This window comes from Opisthorchis viverrini, assembly GCF_000715545.1.
Source record: "Opisthorchis viverrini unplaced genomic scaffold opera_v5_2, whole genome shotgun sequence".
NCBI lineage: Eukaryota > Metazoa > Platyhelminthes > Trematoda > Opisthorchiida > Opisthorchiidae > Opisthorchis > Opisthorchis viverrini.
The window spans coordinates 3,631,838-3,656,042 of record NW_008751658.1 but is presented as its reverse complement, the minus strand read 5'-3'; the positions used below and the strand labels follow the sequence as shown (position 1 = coordinate 3,656,042).

The window sequence follows — 24,205 nt, the reverse complement described above, 5'->3', positions numbered from 1 at the left end:
TGTTTAAATTTCCGGGAGGTTGCTCCACTCATTGGCTACTCATTGGCTACTACTCGTTGGCTGGTTGGCGGACACTGGTCGTACTTCTGTGTGTAAAATATTGTTTTTAGAATCCATCAAGAGCCGTTTAAAATTTGGGCGTAATAATCAATAAGATGTGCGATCAAGCATTTGCTTTTCTTACATAAAAGCTAGTAGAATGTCGTAATTTGACACAAAAGGTTTGAATAGCGGGACAGTTTTGACTTTATTACACGTGCTTTATAACTACTGGTAAAATGGTGGCTTTTTCATGTATGCAGGAACTGTTCAAGTGCTGCAGTTACAAATTTCGTGGAATTTTATGCATTATCGGTGGGATTTTGATACACCTGACATATGGCTACTCGTACACTGTTGGTGAGAGTGATGTTAATTTTAATCCTTATTTCACAGGCAACATGGCACCTTACATCGTGGATTATATGGATTTCCATAACCTATCTGTGAATAGAACATCAGTTGTTTGGTTGGCGTCCGTTGACTTTTCGGCGCAGTCGGTTGCCATGCCAATATCCGCATTTATTGCAACAAAGACTGGTTTCAGATCTGTGGTTTTCTGCAGCTGTGTATTGCATAGGTCAGTTTCCTTAACACGGCCCCACGTACATATTTGTGAATGTTATAAATAAACCGAAAACTGAACGCTTAAGGTACTGCGAGCAATCATTTCTGCACTCGTTATATTTTAATTAGATCACTGAGAATCTTGTTCCGTTTTAGATCACGGGACAAAATTCACCTCATCCCAGTTCATTGTAGCTAAAAGGACAAAAGAAAATTTACGCAGGAGGTTTGCTTCAAACGCATCACGGCGCCGACAAAATCTCACAGAGGACCTTGGAAGTGCGTTTCTTTCCACACCTAAGCACATAAGTATCAAACCGCTCATTAATCACCATAACGTGCAAGGCATCAGCTTTATGTTAAGTCTGTGTGAATGTGAAGTGATACTGTAAAGAACTACAGCATTGCAAAACGTAAAAATCGGGGCCATCTAATCAGGTGAATGTCGAAAATACGGTAAAATAACACGATAAAAATCACTTAACTTTAATCAGTTTAGTTACTGTGACTCTACAGAAAGTAATGTTGATTAAAGAATTTTGTGGACCTGGCTCTTGAGGTAAACAGATAAGTTCGTAAGGCGTAATAAACGAGGTGTTAGTGTCACGTACAGAATAAAGTAACGAAAATGAGAGAAGTCATATAGAGCATTACGTCCTGTCAAAGTATCCTTTGTTGTCAAAACTAAGGGGAAAATATTCTTTTCGGGTCAGAGAGTGGTAGAAATGCTGAGCTATTTACCAGTTACTTCGGGTTTTTTAGTTCGTTATGAGTGAGGTAGGCTTGATGTCGGATTTTGTGGCTCCAGAGAAGTATACAGAAGTTCTCCTGAAGAAGGACACTTAATGTAACAATCTATTTGGTCTAAACACTCAGATATCCGAGTCGTGGCTAAACATCCTAATATTCTGACTGGCATGGTAGTATGTAATTCTGACCCAGGAAATATACTTCACTGCGTACACTATCAAAAATTATACATGACGAGCTTTTTTCACAGTTTTTTGTTTCTTTTTAAGTGACACGAAATAAGGGCTACTGGGAAAAGTTCACCGATTGAAAATTGTAAGGTGTTATGTAGTAACTTGTCGGCATAAAACGTCTGTGCCAACGTCCGGTAGGGGATAATGTTTAATAAAACGGTCCTGTAACGCTATAAACCTGACCAAATACAGCTTTTAGAGCCATATATCTAGCACCCTCACCCAACCAAAGGATATTGATAACGGATTTTCCAAGCAGGCGGAACAGTGCGTATATCGTGGTTCATTCTACATAATTTGTTCTAACGTGACGTAAGCAGGTGTTGATATCACTAAGGTCATAAATAACTCTCACATGTCACGTTAACAGCCCTAGAGTTGATAGGTATCATGGTTCACCGTATCCGACAATTGCGTTGTAATCCGTTTTATGCAGTTATACTATTTGTTTTGGTAATTTGTTGGAGTGCGGTTCAAAACTTTGAAACTACCGGCCAGTTACTTTCTTTTTGTTATCTTATAAATGTAAAGCCCAGCTGACGAATGTTTGCGAAAATTTTGAGACAGCTGTGCACACACCTGACTACTACAAACTGTTACTTTCTTTCATATTTCTTAGAGCCAATCTATTCGAAAGCTTAGAGGCGTTCCGCTTAATACTTAATTGAGTTTTGTGTTGCTTAAAATATTTAGTACATGGAACCAGAATCAGCTGTAGGCATTGTGAGTCTGCTTTTAAATGTTTGCTTTACGTTCCCATCCACAGGCTATCATTTGTTTTAACTCATGTTCTTTTACCAATAATAATGATTTTTGTGCGGAGAAGTCAACAAACGTTTATTCAGATTTTCTTCATAATGTAAACATTGAGCAAAATGTAGTAGTTTATTTATTGAGAACTTTGGAACCTTTCCTCACTGCTAAATCTTGGTGGGTACAGTCCATCTATTTCTTGGTAGTTTATTTGTTTAATCACGCATAAGGAAGGCAGCCAAGACAGTGACATCTATGCCGTTCCGTAACATGATCTTTGATAGTACAGTTGACGTTACTGCACGTAGATTTAATGAATCTGATGACTTCCTTTGCAGTATGCTGTTTTACTGTCTTAGTGTGTGCAGGTATTTCGCAGACGCTTGTGCGTATAAACTGTCTTTCCGATTTGGCTTACAAATGCTTAATGTTAGGGACTATTGTGTCTAGGAACAAGCCATCTGCGACACTTCCAGTTAGACCAGACTTTGAATTTTGTGATAACTCGGCGAAGTCCACAAAGGTTTAAAGCGGTCTCTTCCCAGAGATGGATTGAATCCGAATTCCGATGATGCCTCCAACAGGCTACCAGGATTCGCATGTTAACGTACTGGTGCAATGGACATGGAACTGATAGGGCTTCACTTCATCTCAGCCTGGTGCCTTTGCATTTAAGTTTCGTGTGGTGAAAAATACATTGGATAGTCAAAATAGCAATCCTACGGCGACCGTTTATAGAATTTCTCGTTGAAACTAACGGTTTAATTGTGGCGATGTGCTGATGTTTGACATATGGTAAACTTTTTACCGTTTGCTTGTTATTCGGTGTGGTTATCCTTGTTTGAGCTCTTTAGCCTATGCGATTGTAGAACTATGGTCGCAAATTCATTGCACTCATTATCTGACCGATTACGTTCAAATAATGTACGCTGAACTGGTGGTGGTAAGTGTTCAGGTTGCTGTTTATCCGTTTAACGAGTGTGGGGACTGACTTGCAATCTTTTCGTCACCATTCGAAGGGACGTCGTCAAAAATCACGCCCTTGTGACAGCTCCTTGAATGCTGACGAAAAGACTCTAGCAAACGGTTCAGCGACCACTTAATCAACCCCAAATATGAGAGCCAAATTCCTCAGATCGCATCCAAAGCGAACCTATTTTAAGAGTGTACTTATAAACATGAAATGACTGCTGATCTGTACTCATTACGTATGCTGGAATTTATAGAGGCTGCTTTGCTAATTTCATGTTATTGTCGTTGTGTAAGCCATGTCCACCATATGCAGATATCTATTTAAAACACTTTCAATCGCTGTAGTTACAGTTGAAGTGATGAAGCCAGCTGTTAGTTGACAAACTAGTTTGACTTCCAGGACTATCAGCGCCACGTTTCACTGATACGACGAAGTTGAATACCTAACCGTTCGGTGACAAGCAGTCGACAAGAAGTGTGATTAGCTCACAAGTAGACGATATAGCGCCGCTTACTACGCAGTCATAAGAGTCAATCACGTGCGCACATGTGCTGAATGGATCTCAGAGCAATGAAGTCTCAGACAGAGGTTTTACTATCCCTGACTTACTGCACACTTCATACATAATGACGTTCACTGCGCTTACCTAGTGTCCATTTATTGTAATAACCATTGTTGATTCTTTTGGTTTGTGTACGTTCTCAAATATTGTATACATGATTGAGTGGTGAAAAATAATGTACATTTACCTTCTACATATTTACTTTTAGTGGAAGTATTGCACTGACTTATTTTGCCGTCAACTGGGGTTTCTGGGCAGTGGTACTTATTTACGGCCTTCTTGGAGGAATCGGATTTGGAGCGGGATATTCTGTGATTATTGCAGCGGCGTCAGAGGTAAGTATTTATGTATATAAAAACTGGATTGCATCGAAGAATCTCGATGCATGATTACATCCAAAACTTTCATCTGAAGCGATTCATGCAAACTGTCGGCTCCCGAGTAAAGTGGCATCTACTTATAATGCTCACAATTGCACATCACCTGAACTAAAAAAAACTTTGAATGAGAAAACTTAGGTCGATATCAACATGGAAAAATTGGTATTTTTCCGTATAGACTTTTCTACAAATATGGTTTCATTTTAGCAAGTGAGTGATAGAATAGTTTGTATTTTTTTACACATTTGCGATTCGTATCTGTTTTAAATTTGGTGCTTATCTTAACTGTGGTTTGTCATCTTCAGTTTATTCGCATCCTCCATCGCATTAAGCATTCCAGCCTGGAAGAATGTCCATAAGAGCAAAATTGAAAACCTGAAACTGCCTACTGAACCAACGTAGAACCCTTTCTTACCCATTCACTTCTTACGGCTCAACATCATCAATGATTTTTTAAATTTTTTCACAGTGGTTTCCAAGCCGACGTGGTCTAGTCATGGGCCTAATCCTTAGCGGGTTTGGTGCAGGCGCGCTGGTATTTACACCAATTCAGACTGGTTATATCAATCCGGCTAACTTGAAGATAAATACAACCACACGGTAAGTTAAATCTTGTGCTCGTTGATGGCTGAGTTCTCAATGATTCGCTAGGTGCGCACAACTCATCTTTACACTTGCCTCTACGTCCGAATCTGCTTGCATTCCACTACTCCTTTTAAATTTTGTCGATCGACATGGTTAGCGACTCGATTAAGAACATGTAAATAGTATCATCAGGTTATCCTTTTGCGGATTAATACTGGACACTATATGTGCTATAAGCAATCAGGTTTTGCATTCATATTATGCTATTATTATTATTATTATTATTATTATGCAATTCAACACCCCATAAACCACTTGAGTTAGGTCTCAACTCTGTCAGTCCTGTTTGGTCGTGAAATCCTGATGGAACATGGAACATCCGGAGGTTTTGAGGTCTTGGGGCTCACGTCCAACTACATACCAAAGAGGAGAACCAACGGAGAACTTAATGCAATATTTTCATCAGGTTTAGTGAACGGACGGATGACTTCCAGCTTAGCGAAGCCGGTTTATTGCTAGGTTAGGCAGCAGGGGTTCGTGTCTATCGATAGTGCACCAGTTTTGACAAAAATTTTAAGAAACGTGTCCTACCGATCAAGGCAAAATGCCATAACTTCGTCCAATATAGAACAGAAAACCTGAGCTGTTTAATCTGCTTAGAATGTTCTGCTTCACTTGTTACGGAAGACGTTGATGAATGAAAAGAAAACTCTCTACTTGCGAGAGAACCATAAATGTTCTATTTGAGAAAACAACAGCCGTTGCCGCAATTTTACTCGTTTATCCGTATAAAGTCACACGTACCGAACAAAGGGTCGCACAGGTAGCACCATGGATTTCGAGCGATTTCACCATCCCCTGCTACTTATTTGCTCATTTGATCATTGAGGTGCGAGATTTAGATCTCTGTGCAGGTAATTTATTTAAGCCGTTGTGCCGCACAATCTTATTTCACTTGCAGCACATTTTCCCAGCTACTTAAATCAGTAACCCACCACAACCCATGTCTCTAGGCCAAGGATTTGCTAAAGCACCCCATTTACCTAACAAACTTCTCCAGTCATCCATTCTTTCAGCTACACCTACCATTTCACTTGACATAATAAACGCCCCAGAAAATCGACATCTCCCGGTGTACAAGACTAAGCCCCGGTTTAATCTTTGAGCCACTTGCAAGTTATATACCTTAATGCTTACATAATTATTTGCTGAAGTAAGGGCGCCGTGCTAGCTGGTGCACTTAATCTGTTGACCGGACCCTAAACTCGGTCAAAAAATGGTCGCCGGACAGCAACACTCAACTGCTTTTTCACCGTCATGCAACCTTAGGCTGGTGGATATGCGCGATAGACCCAGTTGTTGAGCAAAATTGAAATGAAGCAGTGCTATTCCAGGAACCGGATCTAAATATAAAATATACTGTCAGACGCTATGAACACCGATATCATCCATCACTCATCATGGCATTAGCATAATTAGATGTTAATCTTTCCGACCATGAAGTTTAAATTTCAATGGACTACATGCCTTTGATTCAGCCAGTTCATCATTCTTTTATGATGCTCAACTGTCAACTAATTTAGGTGTACTCTGCCACACACATGATATGATAACCTCTGAGTGAATATGCTAGAGCAGGGTTGCCTACGTTATTTCTTGGGCTGTTGAAATCCATCTGCTATTACTACATCACCCTTTAGTGGATATGATGACGGACATTTTTGGGTGCTTAATTGCACCACCTTTTTCACTTTCTCCACTACTCCTACTCGTTAAGCAATGGCTGCTGATTTTGCAAAAAAATACGCCAATATACACGGTGAACCAATTCTACAATACTGAGTGTGATTTGTGTAGGATTATTCGTGTTCTTGGACAATTAGTGGAGCTGCCTTGTTTGTGGCCATTGGACAATGCAACTGAATTTGCTCTGCACGTCTGATTTATAGGTGAACCCGGCCACCCATGCAGACCAACCAGAGACGTATAAACAACAAAGAAATGGGAGAATATGTCGAGCCTTAGCTGCTTCTCATTCAAGGGTCCACTAAAGATAGGGCCGTGGATTGTGAATCTGCAATAACTTCAAGAAAAGTGGTTCTCTCAGATGGACTCAAACGCCTAAAATTAAACGTTTTTTCAGAACTTACAGATGCAACAACGTTTTACTAGGTGAATGTCTTGATAACCAACTTTCTCAGTTAGTTTTTTTATTGAGCATTAAAACTGATGAAATATATCATAGCCCTAAACCTAACAAACTCCAAAAAAATAGGTCTTAAAACATGTTTGAGTCATTTATGTGTTGTCTTGAAAACAATAGAGATGGTGATCAAGTAGCAGATTTAGGAGAATTAGCTCAGACCATTTTCCCAAAGAAAAATGATGTTTTTTGGAAAATGTTTTCACGCAGTAACGGAAACTTCCTGTTTCTTGAACGATAACAGAAGGCTTCCTTAACGTCTTATTCATCCAAATTATCTCGATAGTGTTTATACGCAACTTCGTAAAAGTTTGACATCGACGTAATTTATTTGAAAGCTTATTATTTGTACTTGTCCATTCTCCAAATTCAGAGGTTTTACAGATGCGGAAATTTTGCACCGTGTTCCACAGGCATTTTTACTACTGGCGGGCATAACAGCAGCTTTACAAATAACCGGACTATTGTTTATGCAGAAGAAGCCACAAGTAAGCGTCTCTCATGTATTTTGTTACTAAATACTTATAATGAAAATTCTCCAAATTCAGAGGTTTTACAGATGCGGAAATTTTGCACCGTGTTCCACAGGCATTTTTACTACTGGCGGGCATAACAGCAGCTTTACAAATAACCGGACTATTGTTTATGCAGAAGAAGCCACAAGTAAGCGTCTCTCATGTATTTTGTTACTAAATACTTGATAATGAAAAAAAACATCAAGAAACATTGATTCTTTTATGCACAGGCTAGTACTTTTAAGCAATTCGACCCAGGGCTTTTTCCTGAGCCTGTTGATCTCATACGGCTGTTTCACCAAACGTTCTCACCATCCGTTGATTCCGGACTGTGTAGGTCAGTTTCGGGAACTAGGCGCCTTCCTATCATGTTTTAGGTGTACTTCTTCTTTTTCAACTAACACTTTGGGAGATACATCATTATTATTTAGAAGACACAATGGTTCAAAACTGTGTGCGACATTTCACATGCTGTATTCAGCTACCTCACACTTTCGAAATTAAACAAAATCGGTGGCCAAAAACACTCTGGAGAACCCGGACCTTCATAGTGTGTAACAAGAAATTTGATAGCATGAGATTTTCTGTTTATTCCATTGCATTTTTGTTTGGCAAAATATAATAATCCAGCAAATACTATCTCGTTAGTTATTAATAAAAGCATTATTCGGCCTCAGCAGATATCAGAGGAGAAAAATCAAAGATGTACTATAGTTCAAAAGATACACATGAATTTTATATGCCAACAGCAGCTTCTGGCTTGCAAAACGGGTGCTTCACCAGCCCAGTTATCAAGGGTTATCTTGTGTCAATCTTAGTTTCTTAAAATGCGCCTGAATAGCCCCCACATTTTAAGTGATGCTTGCCACATTTTGGAAGTTTGCTTCTGATTGATTCAAAGTATCCAAGCCTAACAAAAACATTAGATTATGCAACACAACAGTGAATGGAAAATATAATCACATCAATTTTTGCATCTGTGTGGAATGAGAAATATAAATGTGTATGGTTTTGTTTTGACCTATTTTATTTACTTGGAGGTCGAAAAAGGTTTCTTTTTTATGGGCCTGTCTCATCCGAATTCTATCTTTTGCGCTCATATCTTCATGCTCAGACAATTGCAGATAAACACAACAATGAGCAGTTTGGCGTTGTCGAACGGGATTTAGAACCATCAGAAGTAAGTACAGGCTCAGTCAATTTTCAATGAACTCTAAATAAGTTTACGACAATACAAATCACATGGACTGCACTCTAATGGATTTTTGAAATTGTACTTGTATTAGTTGATACCGTAAAATAGACGCAACGGACGCATTTTGTGAGATTTTAAAGTAAAACACCGTGTACTGGAATAAGACATTATGCTTCGACGTCTTGATTGTCGTGCGGGACATTTCTAACAAACTTTTTAGCTGAGTTTGACTCGGAACGCCCAATGTTTATGCGTTTACTTTGAAAAACTTTGCCTGTTTAAGGTTGTAAAATGGATTATCACCCTGTCTTCAGTTTTTCTTGAGTATTGAGAACATTTGCAAAGCGACAACCAAACCCACAGATCAGTCCTTAGGTCTCACACAAACCACCAGAAGACAAATCCGAGATTTGAACTAATCAGACAAGTAAAGGTATTGTGATTAAAGGAGTAACCGAAATCAAGCAAAGAGTGCATTCTGTTGAGCAAATGATGGACGCTAGCCAGGATCATGTTTTCCAGAAACTGATCAGAAATTAACCGCTTAAAATATTTATAAGTCACGCTTAGAATATCTTGTTTGCATTGCTTAAGTGCAAGTGTAAAATGGCCCAATAATTAATACTTCATCCAACTAAGATGTCTTAGAAAAACAGCCATACAATTTGAAAGTTTGTTTTACAATCCATACACCAAGCTTGTCAAAGTGAGAATGTTGAAGCCGTATCTTAGATGTATGATGTCCGCCAGGGTGAACAAGATCAGTTAAATTAGACAAATTTAGTCCATTCAATGCAGAGCATCTTAGAAAACATAACGCACAAGATCAAATACTTATTTTTCATTATCCAACGACGTATAAGGAATAGAATAGTTAAAAACGTTGCAAAACCCGCCAAACTAAACGCAGTCAGAAAGAGTTTCTCTTACTACATTTTGACCATAAAGAGCTTATTCCAATACTACTCATTCCGATGACTTTATTTTTCCATCAAAAAATGAAAAATTGAGCAATATACTCTGTAATGCCCTACTAAGAGGCAAGATTATGTCGCTAGATTGTGGCCGTCGTCAAAGCCGCACCATAAAGAGGAAACCCGGAATAAGATGGTGCATATTTTATCAGACGTCTAAGCGTTATTTGGTGCTTTTTAGTTTCTCACAAACGTGAGATTCACTGCTTTCTCAGAAGGCGTACGTCGTCTCTCCCGTTAGACACTTAAAACTGATTTTTGTGTTTTTTGTTACCATAGAAAGTTGTAGACATTTAAATTGAACGCATTTCGCATACCCAAGATATGTCAAAATTATAACAATGATATACTAAATGCACACTTGTGATCTGCTATTATCAGCTAGGCGAAATAATTGCCTTGGAAATCAGTTGACTTAAATACCAAGTCTTTTTAGTGTGCTTGTATTAGAGGGCCTCTGGTTAGTGACGTTCCCTGTAAGTATCCATTCCCTTCGGAATAAACCTAATAGAATTTTATATCAAAATTTATTCCTCCAACATAGCATCAGGTGAATTTGGAATTCGACAAGTGAGCTATCCATCCTCGAACGATGATGTTTCCGAATTTCCGAATTTTAATGGTTCTAATATATGATGTGCAATAGCCCGTTTTATGTATTCCGTGGAAAACTTCTGGGAGCCCTTATTACTTATTTTTATACGATATATGCCAACCTAAGTGGTGAATTTGCGTTAAGGTGTGCTCCTTTCCAATCAAGTCTACACTAAGTGTTCTAAGCTATCACAACCTGTACCTTCTGGTTGGGTAGAAAGTGAGAAATTATCGCAGCTGACAGACGAGTAAATGTCACACTTTAACTTAGTTCGTCAATATTTTTGTTTTATAGTAGATCCTGTACATATGCGCTATTTCTATGCCATTGAAATATCAGAGCTGTAACTTACTAGAGGATCTAATGGAGAACACTGTGAAATCGGCTAAAACGCTCAGCTTCCTTACTATGACATTCATTTGAAAATCGACAACTTTGACGTGAAACTTAAACTGTCGACTTGAATGGCGGGATAACTTGTATGGATAAAATTCGTTTAGTTTCGTCTTATGCGAAATGCAGCAAAACGAAATGTTTGTGCTGGTATGCTGATACTGAAGTTTGCTGATGATTGCCCTCCCCTTTACTTGAGACTGTTCCTGGTTCGAAATTTCTCGTGGGCCAGAAGAAACACTAATCATAATAGTGTTCTAACCAATAACTAGATCCACATCATTTACCCAGTCAATATAGACGAAAAGTAATGCTAGTTGTTATCACCTCTGCTCTTCTTGAACTCACTGGCCTATAATTTATAAGCTTGCAAACCAACACCGCTTCATGTTGATTAGGTGAATGTCAACGCGATTTATCCCCCTTAATCCGTATCACTCACGATTCCCAGAAATTCTACCAAACTTGATCATTTGGAGGGATAACGAAAACACAGTTGAAAGATTATTTATAGAAGGGTGTCAGCGGAGTTTTATGTACACATCATTCGAACGTTATTGCTCAGACGTCACGAATTGTATCAGCGTCAATTGAGAATGAGAGTTTTGGAGAATGAAAGCAATGGAAGTTCAAATGCAGGACCGTCGCTTCTCCTAAAACGGCGAACTGTCCACGTTTCGCAGCACACGGACGTAGGTTATTGGTGAATGGTATCGAGATCTGTGTTCACATCTACGTTACCCGCGTTTGAACAGTTCTACCCCCATTCTGGTGCAAGTATCCTACTGGGTTCACGGCAAAGGATGCGCGCACCGAAGTCGAGTTTTGCTCTTGTTAGAGTCCAATATCAGGGAGCATCCTGGACCCCGTTGGGGTTTACCTCTAGAGATCTGAAGTGCCAAACAATCCAGTTAACCGTGCTCAACCAGCCCATGTTGGGTCACCTAAATTACCACATCTGAACCGTAAAACTTTTTTATGCTTGAGTGAATCGATTGATTTTTCTGGCGGAAAAATGATAACCCCCGCCTCGCACGTCAGTTATATGCAGTTTGAACTCTCATACGTTCCGCAATATGCGATACCGGTGATCTCTAATAAAGGTAAACACGTAACTCACGGCTTATTTTGTGTGGAAAGTAAAAAACGACTGAACCAGAACAGAATCGAGACTGGTCGGAGCTGTGAAAATTAGTTAAGTGTTTGTACGTACATCTATTTTTAGTGCGGTTATTCAGGCTCATGTGAAAAGCAAACCACTGAGCCTGGGCAAAAGGCATTGCCAAGAAAGCTCTATATGTGCCCAAGGTCCAATGGTTCCGCTCATGATTTAGAATAACTGCCTACTCTTTTGGTGTCCTCGTTTTAAGATCCATGTAGAATGAGTACTTCCCTAATACCTTTATTTGAGGCTTATCAGAATTTATTTTATTTTATAAGTTTTTCTTTGAATTATTTTACAGGTTGGTTGACATAACACCAATGAATATTTTGAAAGCTATGGACTTTTATCTTTTATGGTTTTCCGTTTGTTGTGGTGCCATCCCAATCACCCTGGTGACCTCTCTGTTCAAGGTGAGATACGGTTTCCTGCAACAACTCATTGGCTATGTTTCCCGTTTACGAAATATTCTGTTCAAGAACGATTCCTTACAATGAGCAGAAGTATCTGGTAATCAATATTTGGTTCTTCCCACGCTTAATTTTTACGCATTTATTTGTGAATTTCTGTTTTTGATCACGTCTGGAATTCCTTTATCTCGTAAAAACTGGTGTCGTACTTTATGGATCTCATCAAATCGTGAATCAACTCTTCCCTCGATCGAGAGATCAAATTTAGAGATGTAAATGAATTTTTTTCATTATGTACCTCTGCTCCATCCAAAACTTATATTCCTTAAACAACCATCAGTGAGAGGTTTCAGCATTACTATGTTCAGAAGATTTCGTGATAGAAGAAATAATTTTGAGTTACCACCAAACAATTGTTTGTCGAGATGGTTGGCAAATTACACAACTAACTTAGATTGTGCTCAAACTACTAACAGTAAGTTTTCATCATTTATTCCCAACATTGCTATATGACATACAAACATTCGTGGTAATAGAAGAAGCTCGTAAACATACTAATGCTGTGTTTATTACACCTTGATCATGTTAAGCGGAGTAACCTCTTATATCTGCCGATAGTAATGTTCATCCGGTTGGAATGATTAGTTGACCACACTTTACGTTGAAGCGGAACTATATAAATAAGCATTTTTAAGAAATGATCGTGAAAAATGTCGTTTTTAGCAGGTGACCGACACAGAAACATACCCCATAAACTAAGAAGGTTTATAGAGGCTATTTTAAATTGTTTGCAACTAGAAATGGCTTTATTTTTGTGGTAGAGGTTTTTATATGTATAATAACATTAGTCCCTTTGTGTTGCAACAGTGAGTATTTGCAATAAAACAATTGGCTATATGCATTCTTACCTAACCACACACTTGCTTGATTTACGGGGCTTTGAGTTTCCTAATAGTAACGCAAGGAAATATCAAATTGTATTTATTAGCCAATGGACCGTATAAATGATGACATTTAGTCGAAAGCTAATGCGTGTGTACTTGCCCTACGCGGGGTATGGTTTTCGGGGTTAGTATACTGCCTTTGGATTTATTGCATGTTGGACAAAGAGGCATGTGTGCCTCAGGGGTATTGTGTTGTTATTTGCGTCTTTCAAGTGCCACTCAGGAAAAGAAACATCAGCGAACTTATACAGCATTACGTGTTCCGTGGTCATTCAAACATGGCTCATGATTGTTCCTTTTTCATAAGTTCAGGTGTAGGAATGCCAAATGCTTTCTCTATCTTCTTCTTGATAGGTTTCTTTTCATAAAAAATTACATGACAAATAACGCAAATTCGTTCGTAAAAAGTCACATTAGTGTATCCACAACTGCAACGGTCTGTATGGAGCAGGAGACGTCGTCGACATTACGTACACCTGCTACGAGAGATCCAACAAATTGGAAAAATATGGCCATTACGAGGTAAAGCACCTTATTCCTACGTCTGAAGCAATATATCTGGGTTGACACTAGATGAATTATCTGCCATAATGAGTGAATATATAGGGGTTGAAGAGTACAACTGTTTCAACCCAACACAGATGCGGTTTGGGTTTCCATAGACACACTGTTTAACAAGTTACTAGTGGTCTGAACCATTTGATTCTAGTAGTCCTATTGTTGGTATTTCACCTCTGATAGGCAAAAGAGTGGGGAACTTCCGCATTACTTTGGACCAATAAATATCAAAAAATCTCGATTACTTGTGGAGCTGGTCTGTTTCATGCTGGACAGATTTGATGCCAAAATGAAACTGCTTTTTGGTCAGTAAGCCCTCTCGTTCCGAAATCAGCATGCTTTTTCTTAACTGATCGTCCATAACCTTAACTCATTAAGGTGGCTTATATTTGCTTGCTTTTTCGATGGCTTAATTTCTGGGAACATATCCCAGAAATTTTTGCATGAAAACTGGATGTGGTTCTAATTATGTCATTGAAAATTCCCTTCATGCCTTCTTGAACTTAGTCTTTTTCTCGCCTCTATCAGGTCTTTGGGAATCGGTACATTCACGACGATCTCTTTCTGGCTGGTGTTTCAATGTCTGCGTCGGTATGCAACTGTCTGGGTCGTATATTCTGGGGTCGCGTATGTGATCGGATTTCGTTTAAAGTAAGGTAGTCTATGAAGTTGTCCACTAGAAATTACCATTAGGCTTGCACAATATAGAATCTATACAATTTCATCATAACGACATAATTTTTATTCCAAAAGAAGCACGACTGATAAGTATCTTCGAGGGTTTCAACGTCATTAAATTACGGATATTAATTTGTTCACATAAACATCCTAATTAAGACTTATCTGGCTATAGTGGCTACTTTCATTAACTACAGCTTTTACGGTGAATAATATACCTGGTTTATAAAGGTTTCAGTGGACAGGAAATAAAGTGTGTTTTGGCAGAACTGATCGCTAAAAGTGATGGAAACAGTTCGCCTATGGCCGGACCAATTGACACCGAAGTTCATTTTGAGATGGACTTTTCAGTGGCGGTGGTTGGGTTTTCAGCGTCCACATACTGGTGTTTTTTTAAGTACTATACAATGTTAAAGTCAAACAAAGTGGCCCAGTTCTGCAAAACATCCGCAATTTTAGTTTTCCTTGTTTATTATGATGAATGAATGGCATAGATGAAAGGCCCGAAATCCATGCATGCATTTGGAAGAACTGTTTTCACAATTGATTTGCTGTTTGTATCCGTCACGCAAGGTAATAGACGCTTGTTAAGTTTTCCTTTTTGCTATAGAAATCTAGATTTTAAATAGAGTCGTGGTTGGATGCCATTTGCTTCTTTATAGTCTGAATGCCGTTTCGAATAGTGTATATTGGCCATATCTTTTCAAATAATAAGTTCGACGTCAGATATATAATACGGGGTAGATTCAGCAGCACTGACATGAAGCTATACAAACAAGCTTACGAAATGCTAAAGTGTTCAGAAGTAATTAAGCAGCCAGAGTATCGGTATTTTGTGCAAGGTTTTGAAGGCTGTCTAGTTGGCATTTGAGAACCGGTACAGTTATTTCGGGTTGTATACACCGTAGACTTATGAGATGCTCGAATTACCCATAAAGCCATTTGTAGTGTCGTACTTGTCGCAAATTAGGGGCAAAAATATAACGATAAGATTGCTTGTTATACCTTGTCTGGAAATGGCTTAGTGTTATCCCCTATTAATGAACCTTGATAGAATATTCAATTTCCACATAAAATGAAAACATTCTTTCATTTGCAAACGGCAAACGATGAAGCAGACTAAACGGTATAGGTAAAACTGTTCAAGTGTAACAAAAATTTGGTTTTAAAAACAAGATGCCTCTATTGTGCAAATGAATAATGCCGTGTCTTTAGCTTAGGATTCTGAACGCGTAACTGCTTGTGGGGTTGCCAATGATCAATTTTAAAGTTACCTATTTTGCTGATCCTGTTGAGGCTTTTTGTCGTCAAAAAGAATAACGTTTTCGATCTTTTGCATTTGAAGCAAGCACCATATCTAGTTGACGCAGCGGTTACGTTTCGCTTATTCACGTATTATATTATCGGGTTAAAGGTTTATAGACGAAACAAACATTGGATAAATACATTCACAACATTGGTTGTTGATCACATGGCTGTTGATCTGTTCGCCGAGCTTGGCAATTGGCTTGCAAACGTTTCGTCACCATACGAGGAGACATCATCGGTGCGCAGTTAGGTGGGTACTCCTTCCTTGACTGAGTGTGTTTATATAGCAGTCAAAGGCTATCTGTTATCTTCTGACGTGAGTCGCTACTTGAAAAATTCGTTACACTTCAAGTAGCGACTCACGTCAGAAGATAACAGATAGCCTTTGACTGCTATATAAACACACTCAGTCAAGGAAGAATTACCCACCCAACTGCGCACTGATGATGTCTCCTCGTATGGTGACGAAACGTTTGCAAGCCAATTGCCAAGCTCGGCGAACAAATCAACAGCCACCTGATCAACAACCAATAAACTCACCCGAGCTACCATTATTTCACCACATTACCAACATTCATAACAGCAATTTTATCCCTACAAGACCAAATTTTACTAGTATATTATAAGACAGGTAGTTGATAAACGGTTCCATTCATAATGTCAAATGATTCTTAATCAAGTTACCGGCGTGTGATGAACGATTTGCAAGCTGTCTAAGGTGCAGCCAGTACAGTTCGCTTAAGAACCCATTTGGCAAATTGACGAAGAATTACAGAGTCATGCTCTACCTAACAAAAGACGTTTATCTTACTTCATCGAGTATTAGGAGTTTGAAAGTGGGTACGCTGGCAATGTAGGACCTAAATGCCTTCCAGTTCAGTATCTTTCAAGTGCTCGTGGACCTCACAGAAGTTTCCAGAATTGGTTTATAGCAAACCTGTCTAAGTACGGCTTTAGAATTCGATAGGATTGGTATAAAGTTTTTCCTAATGTAGTATACGTTTGGCTCCTCACAGGCTCATTGAATATACAAAATAGCAAAAATTGCATCAAATTCGTCCTTTTTTGGACGCTCAACTGGGCATTTTAGGTGGGACAGTCGTTAAAAATCACATTGGAATCCAGTTATTGGAAAAAATTGGCGAATCTACTCGTCAACGATATACACTTAAACAACCCCGAATATGTTTTCTCAGACTCTTCAAAACTGAGTACATTTGTGGTAGTGAAACTTTTAGAGTCCGCAGAGCTTCCTGATGATTGTGTTTTGGGTACCAGCAGACAGCACTAGTACCGGAAATTGCCGCGAGTGGTTAATATGGTTTTTTGATTACACAAGGCAACCTTATTGTTATAAGTCTGCAGCCTATGAGCTTATTGGAGCAAGTTGTTCCCTCCAGTGTATCATCGGAAGGTCTTGTTATGTTATTATGGGCGGAATTATTCTGCTCCATTAGTCAAGCTATCGGATTACTTTTAATACTGTTGAATAGTATTGCAGATTACGCTACATAGAGACTTAACACCTTCTTTAACCCTTAGGTACCTATGAGCTGCGTGTGCATTTTGTGGGCCGTGCTTCTGTTCAGTTTCCCATTCATTTCCGTATTCACCGGTTCCGGCGCAAAAGCTACGTTCGTCCTCTGGGTTAGCCTTATGTTCTTGTGTCAGAGTGGAATTTTCGTGTTAGCCCCAACGGCCACCGCAACAACTTTTGGGGCAGCGAATTTTGCCGTCAACTACGGGATCATCTACACAGCTTTCGTAAGTTATGCCACTTCGCGTTTTCATGTGCGATAACCGAATATATATCAGTAAATTTTATACCTTGTGGTTTCTGTTACTTGCAGCTTGTTGGGAGCCTGGCGGCATCTATGATGACAATTCTTGCTCCCGCTGGAACTTCCGTCGACAACCACTTTTTTGTGGCCGGAGCAACGTCCGTAGTCGGTGGGTGGATGTGGTATTCTTTGGTGTTCCACTTTAAAGCAATTAGATTTCATAACTGCTTACTTCTACAGAAGTTTTAGAATGAGAAAATTCTATTTCGACCGTTTAGACGTTAGTATGATCAATCCAAAAGAGCTTTTGTAAGACGGGCGCAGTAATTGTTTAAGAATTATATCGAATTGAGCAAATAGGGCATTGTACATATTTATTGTACGAAATATCTGAAGTGGAAGGGTACAGAATTGGTCACCGTCCCCATACGGTTTGCTATAAAGTGTCAGCGCTAACTTGGTCTGCGTGCGAAATGGCCATATATGTTTAGTTTATCAAAATGCTCTTGTAAATTATACATGTTTGTTCATTCAACGTTATTTTGCTTGATTTATTCTCATCTTGGGACCATGGTTCTATGCCATTCATTTATTAGGTTGAACCAAAAGTTCAACCAAATAATTCAAAAATATACTTGGGAGACACCTTAAGAATACTCAAAGAAATTTGTCCGAATATATTGGATAACGGAAACCGACAATCTTTCTAAACTAGCGTTCCGTTCGCCAAGTACGTTTTACAGTTTGCCCTTTGTGTCAGTCAACTTAAGAGTAGATAACCAACCATCGTGAGCCAACTTCTGATCACGCCGTAGAAAGCTACATTCACCAGTGTCAGTGAATCCCAGCAGTATGGTAATGCCAACTGCAGTTTGCGCTTAGCCACATCTGGATCTCAGAAGACTCCCTTCACCATATGCGCACTTGGAATGAAAAAAATGGGGGGATAATTCCAAAGTATGCAGCCAGTGACCACACTTACTGAGTCACATGGAGACAACTGGACAACTGATATTCGCGGTGCATGTGAACGATGGCCTGGTGGCCTGCAGCACCCTGGTAGCACACATGAACAGTTAATTTTTTCCATTATTCGGCACGCACGACGACACTCATAGACAGACAAACCCAGCTCCGATGTAGTTTCAATAGTTTGGAATGCTCGATGCTAATCTAGGTCGTCTGAAGGCATAATACGATAAATCAGAATTCAAGCAGTATGATGGCACGCCGTGGGCAAACAAAACCCACACTGGAGGCTTGTTTTGATAAACTGCTTACTTTCCGCATAGTTTGAGACGGCAGGGACAACTGGTGAGTTGATACCCCTTGTGTGCACAAAAAGTAACATACAAGCCAGGCGACACACACGGGAAACATTGACTAGCGAATGATCCGAGTCTTTTATGTGTTTCGATTGCGGAATCCCTTTAAAGGACAGCACGGTCTGTTATCCACTCACAGAAATTTATACCGACACCTAATTGAGATAACGGTTAAGAAATTTATTATTTTCATCATTAAAACGCTGTAGATTGATTAAGCAGATTTGGTCCAACATCAAGCACACGACCTACGAAGTAGCACAGGTCTTGAGAATGCAACCATTCTGGCCGTGATCAGAACTCCGTTGATCAAGGTCCCAAACTAAACTGAATGAAGGCCTGGTAAGTGGAAAGATCATCTTCGAGCTGTGCACGCAAGTTTGTGTAAATTGATGCACCACTTCAAAGATTTCCGCTTCTTCAATGCTGTAAGTTACGACAAGAACTACTTGCCTGCACATGCTGCTAGAATTAACCTATTACTAACCACGGAGTACTCTCTGTGGAGCAAGCTCAAACGATGTTTCACATGAATGCATGCTATGCGTTCTTTAGCTTATAGTCCGGCTTCGTCTCTGAGCGTGACGTTCCACTTGATTTCACTGCTTATTCGTGCACTCAGTAATCATTTTGAAACAAGGCTCGCTTCATTCTTTCTAGTGTCACATCACTGGAAAGCGACTGTTATTCAGTCCGTTTTGTTTTATTTCTTCCAGCTATGCTATTTACTTTGCTGGTGATTGACAGGAAGATACCATATTCGTTCAGTATTTTCAACACTTTGGTCTGCTTTCGAACCCGATGTTTCCGCTGATGAGAATTGGGCTGGCTTGATGAAGACAAATAACCATTGCTTGCTGTTGACATTTTTCTTTGACTATGACAGGTGTATTTTCTCATATCCATTTTTAGACACTACTACAACTGTTCGTTTCTCACTTTTGGGTTGGGGCCGCAGATTGTAACCGATTTCAATTTGATGAAAGTAACAGTAACATGTTTGATACAACCGTTTTGGTGTTTACGTTTCACTTGAGGGGATGAACAAGGGAAAATTTCAAGAGTGACCTCCCGCAACTATGTTAGAGACGTAGACGCAACACACGGCGAGCTCTAATGCAGCTAGGATGAACATACTAAACTGGATGACCATGGCAGCGGAGGTTTAAAAGAGGAAGGAGGAATTTATCATCAAAGAGAGGGTGCCGGGTAGTAGTATAAGCAAGCCTTGCTCAGACATTTAAGCCTCCGTAAATGGTAAAAGTATCCCTTCTCTGTTGGCTTTTGCTATCCATCGATCATTTACTATTTCACTGCTCTACTAATAATATTATCTGGGTTTAAAAATGTATCTTCAATCATTCATCCCCGTTTTCTTGAAGTTGTGAACTGCTTCAAACGCAGCAAGCTGAGTTTTCTCAGAAGTTACGGGATGCAGCAAACAGAAGCCATTATTTTAAAATATTTGTTGCGACATATTCTCCCTCCTTTTGAAATGATCTGCAGCATCAGCAACCGCTAGTCGATTTAAATAATAAGCCCTGATTTTTTTCCGATGGATGTTACACTTGGATGTTGTATTCAAGCTTCACAAGTGACCGGTAGCACATCCCTCAAATAAGTCCTGTGAAACTGACATCGTTTGAACGCTGATTTTTAGGGAAAATATTCTTTCTCTCAATTTCGGAACAAACGCACCTTTCGTTAAGTGAGAGAGTCGTGCCAGTTCAGAAAGAGAGTGTAGAATATCTCAGTTCAAGAATGTCTATTCTTGACCACTAAGTTTTGATGTCACCATGCATCCATTAAAACATCATGAAGTGCATTACTGAGGGATGATTATTGTTGCTCTCTTTCTAACTAAGAGTGAACCACACACCTGCTTGACTGCTCATTACTATCAGGGAGTCACGGATAAGGCCGTCATGTACATCTTGTCAACAATCTAATGCAGCGGTCAAATAATCGAGCACCTCTGCATGATAAAGACGGTCTTTATGAGCATGATTTTATCTAACCTGAGGAAGGACCTTAAGCAGCCACTACACATGAATGTTTAATGGAAAGAACAAGATTGCAGTATTTAAAACACCTTAGATTTGAGGGAGCTTATCGTCGAAATTCGCACAGTTGGTATCACGGTAAAAACGAATTCATCACTCTCGGTCAGAACGCCCATGTCAATCAATTTTCACAATAGGGACGAAGAAGCCATTCGCCATTGGAGCACCTTGCTGCAGATGGTCGGCTTTTTTTTATAGATTTACACAGTGTTGATAAAACTGTGGAACCAGACAATGTACGGTTATTTAAACCTACCGCGAGCGGTTTCTGAATAATACTACTACCTCCCAGCTGGGTATTCGGTGGGGGGAACATGCACACATTTTTCATGTTTGCAAATAGTTTGGATAGTAGACTTCATCCACATAAAATGAACGCATGGGCTGGGCAAAATGTGCTACCACAACTCTGTGTTGTGGTTCAGTTGCTTTACATTTATTGATAGAATATCAGGTAACGTGCCGGATAGTTTTGTTCAAAGCAACAACAGAATTTTATTTGCTTTCCGCGGTGCTAATTACATTTTCTCAGCGCAAAAACATCTATTTCATTAGTCTTGTGTTGACTAGATCCTAGAACGACCAGCTGCAGTAGTATACGCGCAGCAGTGATAGTTCTCTGCTTGGATAAAACAGATGTACAGTGTTTCTTGGTTTTTTAACATAGATCGGCTTCATCTACCACAAGAATCAACTCAGAGCCATGCGTAAATACTCCACGATGACTGACACTCCAGGAGGTACAGTGTTTTATTTCCTGCATATTTCATGATCCTGCATGAATGCCGAATGCGCAAAGATGTTATCTGATTATTTCTACCAAATAAACTTACAGAAACCCCGTTAATCACGGACAAATTGAAACTTCTTTTGATAAGCTAAACCTACTGAAGCTTTCGTGAGACTGCAGCAAACACGCTCCTACACAGGTAGCGTTATGTTGTGTCAAGCACTGCTCTCCTACTAGTGGAGCTGAAGGGCACTCGGCCATTTTACAGTACAGTGTGTCATTAGTTTGAAACATATCACCTCTCATTGAGGTGTTTTACCTGTTGAAGCCCAGCAGCATGTTAGGAAAAGGTGCATTTTTATTGTACTCTTTTTGGATGATTAAGCGGCCGTTCAATCATGGACTTAGATTTCAACACCCAGATACACGTGTGTGTTTTTGCCTGCAAAGTGGTGAGCCAAACATGCAAGTATTTTTGGGTTTCCCAGAAATACAGGAGACTGTCGGATCGGATGCATGTAATTTACGGAAGCCCAAACAACCCAACATCACAGATCTGTGACCCATATGAGAATACAACTAAATGACTGTCTTACGTACGGTGGATTTTACTGACTTGGTCGATGTAATTGTTTAACCAAATTTCGGAGATCGCCTGGCTAATCGCTGCGCGAAATGGACAGCCACCAACCCAGTGCTTAGACTTTTGAATTCCTGACTTACAAGTTTTTAGTGATAATACCTGGTCAATTCATGCGTAAGCTAAACAGCATGAAATAACTGGTAGAAAAGATTATGTGGTGAATGCTCGTCTGCAAAAGTCGGAATTCAAAAACAGAAGTGCATTTCGAATATCAGTTCCAATTAGCGCAAATTCCGAACCCTGGAGTACTTCAAAGAGCTCGTAGCTTTCTTCGCGAACGCGTGGTGTCACATTGTAATCAGATTCCATAATGATGTCTCATCATAGCATGTGGGTATGATGAGGTAAAAAGATACAAAAATATTTTGAATGGCTAAATGGAACATAACAGACTTGGTCACTTGAAGTTTTCTGTCTATATAGGCTGCACAAATTTGAGACTGTCTCATCGTATAGTGAAGAAATGTTTGCATTTCAGTTGCCAACCTCGTCGAACAGATCGACAACCAACTGAGAAGAACATTCTGACCAGTGTGACGGTATTGACAGTGTTTCCTAATGTAACATATTTATCACAGATGATTGTTCTACAGTCACGTAGAGCACCGCCGCGAGTGCTAGCTGTGTAACATTTGTGTGGCTTCTAATAAATAGTTTTCTACAAAAAACAAGGGGATGTTATTAATCCATGATTTCAAGATTTCTTCTTTGACCAACATACTGCATAATATATTGAATGTTATCTTGGTCGTGACATTTAGAGAATGTCAGGAACTGACTCAATTAGCAGTACGTACAAGTGGTACTATGAGGACGGACGGATCTGTACTATGAATACAGAACGTACTATGAGGTTTGGAATCAATTAGCTGAGTTATCATCCCGTAAGTGGAATCAGTCTGTGTCGAGTAGACAGCTCTATAACTGTTTTGCTCTAGTTGTAAATCATCAATAGTGCGCATTTCACAAATTTCCACGATGACTCAACCCAACGGCCTTCAGATTAGTAGGTGAAGACTAGAAATTTGACCACAAGGTGGTGATTGGCAGGTTAATGGTCTCTTATTTGGCCAGGATATAACATCATTCATACTTAAACCATGGGATTGAAATCACGTGATGTCGATTGAAGTGACTCTCTGAGTGCCGAATTCAAATTCTAAAGTTCACTCGTCATGTAAACTATCGATAAATTGAGTAACTAATACGGAAGGATACGATGAAAGCCAGTCAAAACTAAAAAAAACCCTTATAATGTTATGCATTTCCTAGTAGCTGTGGCAACAATAATTCACAAGTCGGATGAACATTTTAGCGAGTGCACACCAGAAAATTCACTCCTTTCATGGGCACATGGTGTGAATTCCGTAGTTGAATGACGAGTAGTGATTATCCCGTTTAAGTGTGAGGTATCCACATTCCTTATCAACAACTCGCGGCTAAACCGTTTATCCCCCAGCCACAAGCGAATACGAACATATCTGAAGGTTCGCATGGTGCATACTGTTGACAATTCTCAAAGTGGATTAAACAGTTACACGGTCTTTCTCTGCTTTTCGACTCGGACCTCACTTAGAGTACCAGAGCTCAATGGGAAATGTGTACATATACCGAACATTTACTAGGCTATACGGTAGCCAGGAATCATTCCGAAACGGATATAACAGGCAGTTTATTATGCCAAATAGCCTCTGTGCAAAATTTTTGTCCTTTGAAATCTCTTGCGCAATACACCTTGGAGCCAGTGAAAAAAGGATCTCATATAGTAGCAAACATTCCAGTTAATAGACAAATGGGGCGTTACCTGCCGGAAAAGATCTCAGTTGAGATAAAAAATAGAGTCAAGGGAAAAATGTAGATTCCTTTGTGTTTGGATTGGGGACAGG

General features: G+C 39.5%; 1 protein-coding gene across 1 annotated transcript; it reads left to right on the top strand.

The window, feature by feature from the left end:
- Positions 1-296: 296 nt before the first annotated feature.
- Positions 297-22,238, top strand: T265_12494 (hypothetical protein; the record flags this gene model as incomplete). Its single annotated transcript, XM_009164018.1, is given in 11 exon segments — positions 297-619; positions 4,086-4,212; positions 4,727-4,857; positions 7,430-7,533; positions 7,605-7,708; positions 12,158-12,292; positions 14,320-14,442; positions 15,884-16,015; positions 17,320-17,541; positions 17,547-17,727; positions 22,099-22,238. Coding segments are annotated over 11 exon segments (1,722 nt in total).
- Positions 22,239-24,205: the final 1,967 nt, after the last annotated feature.